The sequence below is a fragment of the Zingiber officinale genome, chromosome 11B, assembly GCF_018446385.1.
Source record: "Zingiber officinale cultivar Zhangliang chromosome 11B, Zo_v1.1, whole genome shotgun sequence".
Lineage (NCBI taxonomy): Eukaryota > Viridiplantae > Streptophyta > Magnoliopsida > Zingiberales > Zingiberaceae > Zingiber > Zingiber officinale.
Genome location: NC_056007.1, coordinates 22,642,969 through 22,659,599, shown reverse-complemented (window position 1 = coordinate 22,659,599; position 16,631 = coordinate 22,642,969). Strand labels below are relative to the sequence as shown.

Sequence of the window (16,631 nt, the reverse complement as noted above, 5' to 3'; positions counted from 1 at the left end):
CCGTAATTATGTTCAAGACCACCCCACATGACATCTAGTTTGGATCATGGCTCTGATACCATTTGTTATGACCGAAGGATATGCACATAACTCCATAATAACATGATATTATCTACTTTGGGCCCACGTCCTCATGGCTTTGCTCTTGAGTTTTACCCAAAAGACCTCATGTCAATAGAGATATCTTACATCTTTTTAAACCCATGATATTTTTTCAAATTTTTTCAATGTGAAATTTTGATTGAATCTCTAACAACTTTAATGAGGTGAACACAGAATTGTTGTTATGTATGACTTGTCTAGATCCATCAAATTTATTTTTTATTTTGCTCAATTTTATCTATCTAAGTTTTCTTTGATGATGGAGTTAATTCATCTTGAGCACTAACTTGATAATTTTATTTTTGATATGTGGAGTAGCAGTCAGTTCTCTAAGGTTGTGGAGATTAGCTAGCTTGCTAAAAGGATGATTCAATTGAAGAAATATCGTCTGTATCTTTTAGTATATTTACTTTTGAAGTTAGCATTGCTATATATTGCCTGTTGTAACTGCAACTATAGAGTGTTTTTAGCAATGAAAATAATCAAAATCTCATTTCGTAATCAGTTGGGAGATGAAATGATAAATAATTATTTGATATCATATATTGAGCGAGATATGTATTTGATACTATTGTTAATAAAGTTATTATTCAATATTTTTAAAATATGAAATCTTGAAGAATGATATTGTAAAAATATATGAAGTTAATATATGACTTTTATTTTACATTTTATATTGTATTATTAATTTTGATATATTAAATTCGCCCTTGATTCAAAATCTTAGCTACACCATTATTTAGGAAAATGAGTATTTTTCAGCTTGGTTAAAAAACTTGTAATCTGCCATTATATTTTAATGAGATTACGAGTTTTCTTGTAAAAAAAAGATGTCTGCAAATAGTCACTATCCAATACATCTATATAAAACAAATTATCAATAAAATGAGAAAGACAATGCACATATAAATATTTGAATTATACATTATATTTTTTAAATTTATTAAATTATGTATCTCGTTTTAAAATAGCTTTCCGTCTACGTACATACGTGCTTATTCTATAACCACTAAAATTTATTTAAAATGTCAAAAAATAAGATATATTCTATAGAATTTTGAAATTATTATTTGTCTCTTCTGAAAAAATTTGATTTATTTATAAAAAAACTCACAAGACACTAAATAAAGCGGAGACTGAAGGTTGAATAACATAGTTATACTTAAAAAAGTTTAAAGAATACGTTAATTCTGGGCCACATTAGCCCAGCCCATTTATTATTATTATTATTATTATTACTATTATTATTATTATTAATAATAATAGAAGAGTGATCTCCTGGCGCGTCTACACAGTATGTGACTGATGGTGTGCGTGCGCAGATCACTCATTTTTTTAAAAAAAAAAATTATTTTTTTTAATATTTTAAATTTTAAAAAAATAATTAAAAAATTAACATTTTCTTATATATAATTCTAATGCATTACTATATCCCTCAATATATTATAATATTCAATAAATACTTAAATTTATTTTATTTTATTTTATTTTTTAAATCAAACACTATAACCTAATTAAAAAGCCTGAACCCTAGAGATAAAATCTTGAGAAGTGATCTCCTGCGCACCCGCACAGTGCACGACTGTGCGCGTGCGCATGAAATCACTCGTTTTTTTAAATTTTTTATTTTTTTTAATATTTTAAATTTAAAAAATTAATTAAAAAATTAATATTTTCTTATATAAATTTCTAATGCATTAATATATCCCCTAAATATATTACAATACTCAATAGTCAATAAATACTTAAATTTATTTTATTTTATTTTTTTTAAAACCAAACACTATAACCTAATTAGGAAGCCTGAACCCTAGAGATAAAATCTAAAAAAAAATAACTTAAAAATTATAATTCAATTGGGAAGTATGAAATATTATAATATGTTGAGGGGATATATTAATGCATTATAAATTTATATAAGAAAATGTTAATTTTTTAATTGATTTTTTAATTTAAAATATTAAAAAAAAAAAAATTAAAAAAAACTAGAGATCTCCTACACACAGTCGCACATTGTGCGGAAGATCATTCATCAAGATTTTATCTTTAGAATTCAGACTTTCTAATTAGGTTATAGTATTTGGTTTTAAAAAAAAATAAAATAAAATAAATTTAAATATTTATTGAGTATTGTAATATATTGAGGGGATATATTAATGCATTAGAAATTTATATACGAAAATATTAATTTTTTAAATTTAAAATATTAAAAAAAAAACAAAAAAATTTAAAAAAACGAATGATCTCCTGCGCACGCGTACAGTCGTGCATTGTACGGACGTACAGGATATATATATATACCCTTATAACTTGAGGCACCGAGCTAATTTAAGGACCCTGATTATTTTAGCTGTGAGGATCGCCCGAGAATGACGCACAAATTTAGTTACATTTTTTTTATATAGGACTATTTTCTGGTCAAATTAGGTCCATAAAAATAAAAAATCTTGGACGAACAATTAAAATAACTAAAAACCCATATTAGTTCCTTTCCCTTTTTTTGTGACAAATGCCATCAAAATAAGTTGAAGAAAAAGAGAATAACAAAAATTTAAAATCACAAGTAGATAATTTTAAAACATCCCTAAAGTTCTCCCAAAGCTCTAAATTCCTTGGCATGATAATTAGTAGTCGAAAAGTGAACTTCAGCGAAACCGACTTAGAGTACAAGTCAATAAAGGTGATCAAAATTAAATTTAGGAGTTGACTTCACTAGACAAGCAAAAACTTTAGTAGAAAGAACAAGAACACCACTAACCAGTACTTTAGCTCCCTCTTGTCTTGTATCACACCAATAGATTACAGTGGAGTAGAATGAACAGCAGAAAGATGATGAATCCAGAAATCAGATAATCTAACATAGAATGAATTGAAAGAGGAACCAAAGGATCATATCAGTATCTCCGTGTCAGCCTCTACAAAATTTTCAGACAAGCAGAAACCCACAGGCCATCAACAGGGAAACAGACAATGATACTACGTTGCGCTGCCCGCTCGAAGGGTTCAGAGATGAAGGTGATGCACCAGGAGCCACAGATCTTGAAGCAGAAGGCAAAGGTGGTTCTACCACGTCAGACACTGTCAACGGTGGAATTGGCGATAATGCTGGCGGCAACGAGCTTGGAGTCATTAGCGTTAAGAGTTGGCCAGCTTGAATAGGTTGCATGTAGTTTGGTGCATTACTTCCCAAGTTCCTGCAGGAATTCCCTGGAGAATGTGTTGCCATTAGTATCAAATCATGAATCTGCACATTAAATCTTCTTATAGAACTTCAATCTGTTTAGATTGTTTGGCGATGTTTAACAAGCTATAAAAATGTAGAGAAATAAGAGACACGAAACCAACTTAGAGATAATTCTGACTGCCTTTACTATAGACCATTCGATTATAGTGATTGAAGTGAGAGGTCAAAACTGGAGACTAAATCATGCAAAGAGATATTTTGCAGCTATTACTATATCGTTCTATATATAACACCATTGGTAAAGACCAAGGAATGAATATGGTTGAGACTAGAGAATACAGGAACCATACTTTTGTATCGACGAGCTGTCCCTGGGAAGTCCGTAATTATCCCATCCACTCCAGCTCCAACAACATATGCATTAATCTCGACAGTTGCATCTGAGAGGAAGTCCCATGGTTGCGATACAAACTCATTACAAAGCACATAAGCGTACACATCGAGGCCTGCAGCCTGAAACTGAGAAACCAGACCAGTTTCACCTGTGGTGAACAGCAGGGTCGAAGGATATATAGATTGCTTGTCGAGGGCAACAGCATTGGCAAATGTCCTGATGTCCGCTACTGAGGAATTGACGGCGTGACGAATGGACTTTTCGATTTGATAGACAAGCTTATAATTTGTTAGCTGCTTGAATCTCACTAGAACAGCACTGTCAGATGACTGAATCATGACATCTAAAGTAGTCTTGTTATAACCCGCATCATTTAGGGCAGCAATGACTGAATCTACCACACTAAAACTTAATCGCTGAGCCATAAAAGCAGCATGCTGTACAAAAGAAAGCAAGTGTCTAGTTAATGCTTGGGTCCTAGAAAGCATACTTGTTTCCGAATTGTTATTGTGGATAATCAACATGCGAAGGATTGAAAATTGAAGACTACGAAATCTGTAATGTAATTCTGTGCCATACATTCAGATATTAGAAAAATGCTTTCTGGAACATATCTGTGATTTTTCAGCACTCACCTCTATCAAGATTAAGACCCCAGATAAAGGCTTGTCTCTTGCAAATGTTAGAAAATCAGCTAATGACAAGAAAGCTCCACTATTTTTGTATCGCGGATTCCGCACTATACCATATGCTGAGAATGGCTGTGAAATTATTGCTGCAACATGTAAAAATATATATTATCCACATTATACTGTCAGGAGAGGAGTCCAGTGTGCCATTGTTGTATGTTGATTAAAAATAATGTAAGTGCAGTCAAAGAACAATTGAACTAAGATCAAAGGAACCATGCTAGCCTTGCTAAAATCAAACGTAAACATAGGAAAAAAGAAACAAAAAAGACAAGGAATTTGGAAGCATTCCTGGGGACCTTGCATGCCTTTTGGTTATAGACTTTTAATAGCTGCATAAATATAAGCCAAATTTAGTATAACTAGAAAATGTCTTTACTTGAATGGTAAGGCATATCCTCTCAGGGGAGCTCATTGATTATGCTGCCAGTAGTAGAATAATTATCAAATATCACGTTGATTCTTTTTCTCATATCGAAGTCTATGGAAAGTTGCAGGGGAATCTAATTTCTTGAAACTTGACAGCCAAACAATTTTACAATAGGAACTCAGAATTATAATTATTGAGGTGTGAGAAAACATGTTCAAAGGCAGGGTAACCAGGCCATTGGACACAAGGATTTACAAGATTGATATGAAAACAAAATCAGAAATCACAGAACAATGATCAAACATATGATTTTAAAGAATAAAGAAAATCAAGAAACTTTGCCGACTGATTTTGCTACTTTAAAAGTTTTCCAACCCAATATTTTGCAAGAGAACCTTAGGGAATGTGTTTTTGGAAATCTTTAGTGCCTTTGACATCAATGTTGACATGTTTGAAGTCATAAGTAAGCAATTTCAGGGGGAAACAACAGAAATTGAACTAATATGCAGCCAATCTACAATAATGCAACTGAGGGTAGCTTTTATAGAGTTTTAGAACTATAGGGTGGATTCTCAGATGGGATAAAATCAAAAAAAAAAAATTGGAATTTGTAATTCATGAGATGATACCGTTTGGACTGACAAAAGCACTTCATCAAATTCAAAACTTCTCCATCTCTAAGATTAAAATATGAGATTATATTTCCATTTTGTTATGTTGGTAGCTTTTACTTCTTCCCAATGTCATACCACGTTGTTGCTCAATCTGAAAATGAAAAATTGAGGGACAGATTTTTCAGACCTACTCATAGATAATCAACTATTTTGCCAAAATGCACATTGACTTAAAAGTTTATACCTGCTCCTTAATTTCAGTCATCAAACTTTCCCTTTGATCTTAGTATCCATCCAATATTTACTCTACAGAGGATCCAAGATCTAGGGATGATATGGTGAACTAAGGGTGGTAGTTTTGACCCAGCACCCCTTCAAATTTTGGGAAAGTTATATAATATTTGTATCCATTAAGGACTATCATCATTGCCCTTTAATGTATTACTTATAACATGGTTGCACCCCTAAGGTGCAAATTTGGGCCCACCATGCACATCACATGGTTCAATATACTGAAAAGAACTACTGCAGTGAATTATAGCATAGTCATAGTTATGGCTTCGATTGTATGGTTTGAAAGGATTACCTGAGCCAAGCATGAACTCAAATTAAGCCAGTCATTCATAGCATAATCGCACGAAGTCTTGGCTAATGATCTTATAAACAGTATATTACACAGAAATACACAAGGCTCCACCCACTTACATGAATTTATGTGGAAACTCATAAATTAACTCAGGTCAGGTTAGCATATGTCTACTCAATTTTTTAGAATCTTCACGAAATGTATTTTGCATTTAATGTGTACCATTGGAGCTTCAATTAAGTCAACAATGATGGATGAATTCAAGAAAAAAAACTTTGATATCCCATATGAAACCTATTAAGGTTTTTTTAACTATTGGTTTGAAACCAATTTCAATCGTTGATGGAACCAACTCCGTATTGATGCTCACAGGTATTGCATATGATATAGCTTGACACATGTCAACCATGGTGCGAGGAAGAGGAATGAGAAGGATAGGAGGATGAAGAAAAGGAGGAACAGTTGATGCAACCACATTCAGAACAACAGTGCACCAAACAAACTGTTCAAAATCCTCCCCAACCACCACAAGTGAGAGTTGTCTAACCTTCATGCTTTCCATCAAGATCACCTTCACACAGTCACCCAATAATGTGAAATTGCACGCCTACTGTGGTGTTGTTAAATTATTACTATGTTAGTGTGTGTAAGGAGCAATACATCTCATCCTTATAGAGATATGGCTGTTGAAGGAGTTGTGCTATGTCGAGTATAGGAGTCAAGCCCCCTGGTGAGTTCACCTAGGGTGATAGGGCAGTGCTCTTGTTGAGGGTTCAGGCATGTCCAAGATGTTTTGGCATGCAGATTTATCTTGGAGTTCAACCTACTAAATCAGCTGATAATATGACAAACTGATCAGCTGGCTATGGAGAATGGTGTCGAGCAGATACTGTGTCAACCAAAAGTTCAGAATATATATGTTGCCTAACAAACATTATGAAGTGTAGACCTAACCAAGTCTCAGTTGGCATCAGAGGTATCACAGTTGTTACAAACAATTGAGTCTATGTTACATTTTATGCTTTGTGGATCTCATGGACTATATATGCTGTAACTTTAAGGTCTATGAAAGAAAGGGTAAAAATGCCTTATGGATGCCCTAGCAGTGTGTCTTGAGTAATAGATACTTCCATTTTAGCCATAGAAGTGCACACTTTTGCAGACTATGTGCATGTGTCTCCTTTTCTTGTGATGATATTGTATTTCCTATTGCCTCACTTTTTGTTCTATGTTCAGTTTCAGCAGCATAAGTGGATTTGCTCCTAGACAGAGAAGCTTCGAGATCCCAGAAAACTTATTGAGAAATTTGACTTTGCATTGGTTTCAATTTTGTCTTGTCCTTTCAAAACTAGTTGATTAGTTAAAACAAATTCACATATCACTATCAGCCGAAAATGTGCCTAAAATGTCTGATGCTTTATAACCTTCTTAAATAAATACTTCAAGGTAACCCATTGATTCAAAAGATGTCTTATGATTAATGAACTTCAAGCAATACTTGAAGGTATCTTGATAAGTCAAAGACCAATAAACTTAAAGTCCTGATTTGTGGAAAAAGGATATGCGTAGTTATTTCACAAGAAGATTATCCTTTGTAAATTAAATTTGGAATGAGAAATTAATATCGAAAAACTATTCTAGTGATAGAGTTGGTCCAATTTGATCTAACCAAAGCATTGGATCATAGATAAGCATGGTCCATATATGTAAATGTACAAACGCTAACGTGAGTATGGGCAATTGTCAACTCTTGTGGGACCAATTAAAAGTGCACTATTGGTTGGGAAAATGAGATCGCCCAGAATTAAGCTGCAATCAGAAACACAAATTTAATTAGATCCTAAATTAACTAGGAAGTAATCTTAATTAATTCCTCATTTCTCGTGCTTATTGCAACATTTAGAGATGACATTCACACATAATACATGATTAGGGCACCTCAATTTGCATGTTGAATTTCTCATGCATGGCTCCTTAATGTACCCACACTTTGCTGCAATGTGGTTGCTTGAATTTCATTCCCATTGTTGCATACAATCATTCACCTCTTGCTTTCCGCATCCCACTGCATGTCACCTTAAAAAATGTGTTTTCACATCATCACACAGTTACCCCTTGCAACTTGAATGGATTTGGAAACCACAACATGCAAATTGTGTCCCTCGAAAAGTTGAGGCTGTCTCCTGGATGGGATAACAACGACCAATTGGGAAGTGAAGTGACCGAAGGAGCCGAACACAAGGCATAGCTCACATGTTCAGCAAATTCAAATCCACACACATGACTACTGAAAAGGCACATTGCCAATTAATTAATTTCTTTTTTGCAAAAAGGGTCTAACTATTCAAAAATGCATTTTTGAAACTCTCTTCACTCCTATAAATAATTTTCTCTCCTGTCCAAATCACTTGAGAATGTGATTTCTCATCTTAAGCTCTTTTTTCTCCTCTCTGAGTTCCAAGGCTTCAAAATTTGAAGTGCTCCAGTTTCGAGTTTCGAATTGAAGATCATTATACAATTAAGACGTTGATTAACCATAAACACCTGGGTGCTAAAAGTGGCAACTCTTGCTTCAACCTTAAATATCTTAGATAAAGGGATAAATTTTCTCGAAAGATCCAAATAAGTGACTTAATGACAAACGATATTAAGTTGGTAACTAACATACTAAGTCAGTTATAAGTGGACTGAAAGGGACTCGTCTACCTTACCCAAAAGGATAACTTAATGACAAATAAAGTCATTGATGACGATCATCTAATAAAGGTGGCTAGACAATTGAGGGATTGTATACAACAATAACGACAACCAATTATCCCACTGGATGGGGTTGACTATATGGATCCTTCTACGTCATTGGGCTCTATCCTCTATTATATGATCATTTATATTTAAATAAATTTTATCTTATTTTATTATTGTTAACTAAGTTTTTTTTGTCCTCTGCCTCATTTGATTTGCATATTTGTTATAGTTTTACATAATCTAACAGAAACATTTATTAGTAGTCTAAATGCATGCCTGTACCATCTTAAGCGTATCTCCTGGAGTTTTCCTTGGATAGATGCAACCCGACTTTCTCTCTAATATTCTCATTTCTTATTTTGTCCATCCTCGTATATCTGTACATTTACCTTAATATCCTCATATATGCAACTCTCATCTTTTGCTCATGTGCTTGAGTCATAGCCCAACATTCAATTTTATATAATATAACAGGTCTAATCGTCATTTTGTAGAACTTCCCTTTAAGTTATAAAAGTACTTTACAATCACATTAAACACCTTACGCTATCCTCCATTTCAATCATCCTGCTTAAATTCTATGTAAGACATCTCTCTCAATCCTTCATCATTTTGTAAAAATGATCATAAATTCTTAAAGCTTTAGCTAAAGATAACTCGTCATCTCCTATCTTAACAATTGTCTCATTACGTCTAATATTATTAAACTTAAATTTCATATATATTTTGTCTTTACTCTACTAAACCTAAAATCTTTCACTTCCAATGTTTTCTACCAAAATTTGAGTTTAGCATTTATTCTTTCACGTGTCTCATCTACCAAAATAATATCTGCAAACAACATGCACCACGATTCCGTGTCTTGGATGTGTCACTTCATCCATGATTAGTGTACAAAGATAGGACTTTGAGTTGATCCTTAATGTAGTCCTATTTTTATAGGAAACGCTTCAGTTAATCCTCATACGTATACTTCACTAATTTAATATACGTTACACTAAAACCTCTTTTTTCTAGACATCTCCATATAATTTTCCTTAGGACTCTATCGTAAACTTTTTCTAAGTCAACGAATACCACATGTAAATCTTGCTTCTGTTTTCGATACTTTTCAATTAGTTGCCTAAGATATGTATAGCTTATATTGTCGACCTTTCGGGCATGAATCCAAATTAATTTTCAATCACCGTGGGATCCTTCCTTAGTCTTTTTTTCTATTATTCTTTCTCAAAATTTCATGGCATGACTCATTAATTTAATATCTCTATAATTTGCACAATTTTGTACGTCTCTTTTATTCTTATATAAGGAAACTAGCATACTTGTCATCCACTAGTACATTTTCTTTATTTTTAATATCAGGTTGAATAACTCTTTACGTCATTCAATATCTTATTTTTTAGAAACTTTTATACCTCTATCGGAATATTATATGGTCCAACTATTTTTCAATTTTGCATCCCATTTAAAACTTATTTTACTTCTGAAGTTTGAATTCTATGATAAAAATTAAAATTTTATTCCTTTGCACTAAAGTTAAGTTAGTTACCTAAACCTCATTAAAAAGTTGATGAAACCTCTTCCATCGCTCTTTCTATTACATTCATTTTTAATGCATCTGATTTGGATAAAATATCTTGTCTTCCTCTCTCTCACTTTATCTATTCTATAAATGTCTCTTTCCCCTTCTTTTATATCTAATTGTCGATATAAGCGTTCAAAAATTTCATTGAAGGGTTGTATCAAGGTTCAAAATTCAAATCGTGTCGAAGTTTCAAAGTTTAACTAAAATGATATTTTTTAGGTACCGTACTAATATTTTAATGTATAGTGCTAGTGAAGATTTGGAGGAAGGAGGACGAAGGTGAAAAAGAAGAGAACATAAGTATATATCTAACATTTTATGTCTCATTTAGAATGACACAATTTTGATAATGTATTATATATAAAAGTTTAAAAAAATAATATTTGGCTCATCTTGACGCTTTTATAGCATGTCAAGTGACAACAACACATGGTACTCATTGATATGATTAACACAACATAGGATAGATTACGTAGGATGACTAGTATCGAATTCCAGTAATTTAGCAAAATGATACATTTCGATTGTGCCACCTGGCACGGTAGGAGATTTCAAACCATGGGTGTTGTTGAAAATTTTAAGCAGACGCGATCTATACTGTCGAGCCATTGACTTCTTGAGAAGCTAACTAATCAGATTTGAACCAGTTGGATTAATTTTGATAAACATCCAATATATATGTAGGAAGTAACAATAATTACTGGAAATATAAATATATATTTCCTAAAAGTCAAACTATCAAATTCCAATGTCAAGTTACATCCTATAAGAATAGAGTAGGGAAGAGATTAGAACTCACGCTTCAAATTCTTTTGGATTTGGTTCCATGTGAGATTGAAAGTAAATATACCAGGAGTATTCTTAAGTTGAGGAATATTAGAAAATTGAGAGCTGAATTGTGACTTTGTGACTGTAGTATCATCTAAAAGGTCTACAGAACTCATGCATATTAGATGACCATCTTGTGTTACTTGAACAGGACAATCAATAACATCTGCTCCATCGTCAATTGCTTTTTGATAAGCCAGGTCAGTGCAGTCTGCATAGTCTCCACTAGCTCCATTATGTGAGATGATTAAAGGTTTTCCTGAAGCAGAAATGTAAAAGAAAAACTGTGAAAATTTACTATTAGTGGTAATTGTACTGAAAGCTGAGTGTGACAAAGTTAGCATACCATGATCAACACTGCTTTGGTTTAATTGAGAAAAACAACCTGGAAGCGTCAACGAATATGTCAACAGAAAGAATAACAAAATGTATAGGTTTAGAAAGCAAGCATAATCATCAAAAGCATGCAAGAAGATATATCCAATTTAGTTCTTAATTTGTTCCTTGTGGAGAGAAGCCAAAGTAACACATGATTCCAAATGTGCATAATATGCAGGTAGCATATTAGAATTTTATGTTTGCTAACTTACCTTACTAAAATAAAATACAAAACTGATTAGATCAAACTAAAAGCACATGCCATCCATCCTTCATAATATTTGACAGCAAGAAGCAAGACTGTTTCATGACATGTGCAAATTGCATTTTGAAGGACAAGGGGCTTATATATCGTTAAGATAATAACAATTTGATATGTGATAAGCTGAGAGAAAGATTTACCTATTGCCTCAGATGGAGTTATAGGGGAGTCAGTAACAACCCCATCAACTGAGAAAACTCTATTATCAAAGAACCTGAGATATTCAGCTAGTGGATCATAACTATAGTTGAAGCTCAAAATGTTATCGTTTGCAAAATCTGCTGCATAAATTTCCAACCCAGCTTTATGAGCATCCATAACAATAGATGTGGAAGGTAGAAGATAATTGTCAGTTGTAACTGGCCAAATATAATTCTTTGGGACAAGAATTCCAGAAGCAAATGTCTTAATAAATGTGAGATTGCTCAACAGCAAACCATATGTCTGGTTTGTAGATGGTTCTAGAATGCTTTTGTCAAGAAAATGGAAAATGAGCTTTGTCTTGGTGCTCCGAAGTCTTGGTGCTATACCACTGAGGAAAGCCACCTCTGGAGAGGACACATAGTCCACAACAATTCGCCTCACTTCAGAAAGAAGGAAGTTTCTCATGCTCAAGTTGTGTTGCATGTAGAAAGCATTGTGCTGCACGATGATAATGACAAATAAGTAATATGATAAGTGCTAGATAATTGTGCAGATATGACAAGTGGAATAATAAATAGGTTTACCTGTACATTTAACCAAAGTGAACTGTGGTTAATTTGTGTTCCCAAAAGATCAACGGGAAGAATGGGAAATGCAAGGCTGTCGAATCTAAATGTTCGAGAATAGATTGGTTGCTTTACTGCCAAAAATGAAAACAAATATGAGAATATTATCCTTCACATTTTTCTTGGAAAGAGATGTATCCTTCATATTTGTTTAAATAACATGCGTATATAGACAACATTCATTGCTACAACTATCTACTCTGAAATCTGAATACCAATTAAGGTTTCATTAACAGGAAGAAATTATAAATATATTAGGAAAGTAATCTTCCAGTTACTAAACTAATCCAATAGTTTTTAAATATTATTTATGCAATCAATGAGGGTTAGTGAGAATCCACTGCAGTCAGTCAAATTGAACTATAGAGCAGCATCAATAAAACATTCAGATCTGAAATTCATAGGTAAATTGCATAAGCAAAACGATGCCTATCTTTGTGTCAAGTTTTTCCCACTAAAGTATAGTCAATGTAAGGATCTCCATTTGCTACCATATGCCATTTCATCACATTCCCAAAATGCCTAGCAAATGCTATGGAAGCATATTTTTTGTTATTGAAAAGGGAATAATAAGAGGACCTAAGTGTACTTATATCTGATTAGTGATCATTGACCTAAATAAAACACCAGGAGTTTTGAAAAAGAAAAAAAAACAACACTAGTAGACAATGTGGATAAACAAGAAAAATGCTATGAGTCATTTTACTTAAGTAAAAGACAGTGAATAACCTTATTTTAATGGTATGGAATTATTTTCTAGATAAATAATATAACCTATGTTAAAAGCAAGTGATTTTATACTTACAAGATACTGGTGACAAATCATTCATGTTATAGTCAACAGAGAACCAGCCTGTTGTGTTTACACCATTAACCACATATGCTGTCTTATTTTGAGGATAGACAAATCCAATATCGGTGCAATTGTCTAAATTGACGTCGGGAACACAAATTCCAATGCCATCTTTTGTCAATTGCACATCACACCATAGAGTTGTATCATTAGAACTGGAAAATGACACAAAAGTATAGGCATTCGAACTGGAATCAGGAAACAATCCAGAAAAGCCTCCTTTAGCTATTATTGCAGGGGCATTACCTGAAATGTTAAAATTTTTGTAAATTTTAAGGAAGAACAGAGCTTACTGAAGAAAACATTGTAAAAGAATTACTCTAGCACACACTTGTCAAACAAATCAATTAGCCACCAAAATTAGTTCATAAGAGAATAAAGAAAACATTTCATATTGTCACATCTACAAGAGGCACTTTCCGCTCTCCTTCAAGATTTGTACAGCCCCTTTTTCATGTGCCAGCTTATTTAATTTCACACAACTACTTCTTCCTGTTGTTTTATGATTTGAAGCCTATGTCATGACAGTCAATTGGCTGTTATGATAAGTAGTCATACATATAACCAGATTAGGATTTTATGTTTTCAGGAGAGACGATTCGACTTCACATTGAAATCTGAATAGTAGAAGTTAACCATGGTGCATTTCATCTCCAAACAATATTGTGACAGCCCCAAAATGCAAAATCATACAAATGAAACAATTTGTTCATGCGCGACACACATACTCTTGTCAACCTCCAAACAACAGAATCCTCAGTTTTCCTGAATTGCATTTCTCAAGCACAACTGGACAAACTTCCAACACACACCCATTCATCATTTGCAAAACCATTCCAACTATTCGCAAGCTGATCAGGTATATATAGATGGGGCAAATATTTGTAGCTCAAAACCAACATAAATAGTGCAGTACAGCAAGTAATCAAAACCACATAAAACCTTATAATTGTTTCCCCCTTAAAATGCAACCTTGGACTAAGCAACTAGCGAAGGAATGGACTAAGCAACTAGAGAAGGAATAAATAAGTAGAGAATCATAACAAATATTTCACAAAGCCGCGTCAAAATTTTTCTGGAACAAGTTTCCTTTTTTCTGCACCATCATTAAATTCCTCGCTACAGAAGCTACCTGGAGGTGAACTTGCATCGAATGTACATAAGCGCATAGCACCAGCTTGACAAGGTAGGTATTTCCGCTAGCACCAAAAATATTAGTATAATCCACCGAACGACAATCTATTAGTTGTGTTGCTCCAAAATGAAGACAGGAAAACTTAGAACGACTTTCAAAGAAAGAAATCCAAACCAAAAGTATGGATCTTTTTTAATCCTAGGGAAAACCTGACGCGTAACAATTCCCCCCAGATCCCGCATTACAATCAAACCCATTCGAGAACTCAAAAGGGGGGAAAAACAGATCGCAAAAATCCATCCTTTACAAACCAAAAATCGACAACAGAGAGAGTACCACTCAAGGTCAGCCAAGGCGAGGCATTCTGGGCGGCAGCGAGACCCAGCTGCAGCAAGAGGAACGCAGCGAGGAACGCGGAGACGCCCACTCGAGAGCTCCTCCTCCTCCTCCTCCCCATTGCTCACACGCAAAAAGGCCTAGCAGAACCTACCTGGCTTGTAGTTGCACTCCGTCCGCAGCCCTCCGCCCGGGAATAACGGATAGGATCAGGAGAGAAAGTGTGAATGTGTGTGCCAGAGAAGCAGTGGACCGACAGCGGCGCGGTGTGGGTAATATGAATCTAGCTACCCGATTTCGGGGAATCTGCGATCGCTGCTCTTGTTTTGCAAATCTAGGCATAAAAAATTGCAGAGAGAGGACAAGTTGAAATGCTACATTGATCTGCAGCAAATTTTGATGACGGCAGTAAACTCCAATCGAACGATCCAACAGAGAGAGGAATCGAGGGAGTTGCTGACAGCTCGTCAGCGAGCTGTAAGCCATTGCCGGCTCGGCGCAGCTTCGGAGCTCACTGTTGCAGCTCTTGTGCTCTTCTCGCCCTAATCGACGAGCAGGATCCTCTGGTCCGCTGTTAGCGGACCCCGCCTGCTAATCGACGGCTTTAAAACCATTTCTTTTTATCCATGTGACGGATTTTATTTTTTTTAAAAAATATTTTTTAATATACAAATAATTAAAACATGAAAAAGGAGGAATAAAAGAAACAGAGATATTTTAATATAGATTTTATTTAAAATTATTTTTTAAACAAACACCTACCTAGTAACACTAACATGACATGGTCAATTTATGTGCTCAAATGAGGGGAACAAGTGGGGTGCAAACCAATCAAAATTATTGGTGAGGATTTAGTGTTGGTTCAAAAATATTTGATTAATATTTGAATTATCAAATTCGGATCAAATCATTCGAATATGTTCTAAAAACTTTTCGAGCATATATTTAAATGAAAGTCTGAATAATTTGAACCATGTAACACTCTAGTTCAATTCTAGATTCTAGATTCTAGATTCTAGATTCTAGATTCGAATGGAGTGCAATTCAAAATTATTTATATTTTTCAAACTTTGAAATAAATATCACATTAATGTTTGATCCGATTCGATCAGTTTACATGTGAGATGAGTTATGTCATGAGACAAAAGGAAATTATATATTTTCGTCTATTTATTCATTGTAATAATAAATAGACAGATTAAAAAAGTTATTCATAGATCATTTTTAAAGCATTTTTTTATCGGTTTGAAATGGGACGGAATGAACTTTTCTTCCCTTCGTCAAGTGCTCTCGCTCGAATCTCTACATTTAATTTATTAGTATTTAAGAAGCCAACTACTTCATCTTTCAAATGTTTCATTCGATCATTTAAATGATTTAATATGTATATGCCAATATATTCAACCATATGACTAATTGACCCATTGAATATGGTTTGACCAAGTAATCAATGGCTCATGGTAAACCAAGTTAGGTGGAGCCTATATATATATATATAATTTGATGGCCAGCAATTTACTAGTACCCAATTTGTCACAAACATATATATAAAATTTTATAATAACTGTGGCACCTATAGTACTCCCCAAACTCTCTCCAAATTATAGGTTAAACCGTTACTACATCAGAATATCCACCTTATCCTAGGACTAAATTTTCTTATATCACCAGACAGGGCCTTTTTACTTACAAAAGATTATGCTCTATTCTTCTCTAATCCAATAGTTGCACCTATTGTGTTAGACTACCCCTCGGTAGTTAAGCCTTTAACAGCTTCAACAGAAACTCAAACCCAGTCTA

The 16,631-nt window shown here is 33.8% G+C and overlaps 1 protein-coding gene across 1 annotated transcript; it reads right to left on the bottom strand.

Moving 5' to 3' along the window:
* Positions 1-2,761: 2,761 nt before the first annotated feature.
* LOC122034356 (glycerophosphodiester phosphodiesterase GDPDL4-like) lies at positions 2,762-15,197 on the bottom strand. Its single transcript, XM_042593568.1, has 9 exons — positions 14,832-15,197; positions 13,313-13,606; positions 12,466-12,581; positions 11,878-12,379; positions 11,444-11,482; positions 11,069-11,356; positions 4,316-4,455; positions 3,637-4,117; positions 2,762-3,309 (listed from the first exon to the last, which is right to left on the bottom strand). Exons 1-9 carry the CDS (start codon positions 14,950-14,952, stop codon positions 3,029-3,031), a joined length of 2,262 nt encoding a protein of 753 aa, XP_042449502.1. The 5' UTR covers positions 14,953-15,197; the 3' UTR covers positions 2,762-3,028.
* Between the last annotated feature and the right edge of the window lie 1,434 nt (positions 15,198-16,631).

Excerpts from the sequence above, each read along its gene's own strand:
- LOC122034356 (XM_042593568.1), bottom strand. The coding sequence starts at position 14,952 with ATGGGGAGGAGGAGGAGGAGGAGCTCTCGAGTGGGCGTCTCCGCGTTC. Across the intron at positions 11,483-11,877 it reads AACTCCATCTGAGGCAATAG|GTTGTTTTTCTCAATTAAAC; the intron begins GTAAATCTTTCT and ends TGACGCTTCCAG. Across the intron at positions 4,456-11,068 it reads AATCCAAAAGAATTTGAAGC|CAATAATTTCACAGCCATTC; the intron begins GTGAGTTCTAAT and ends TACATGTTGCAG.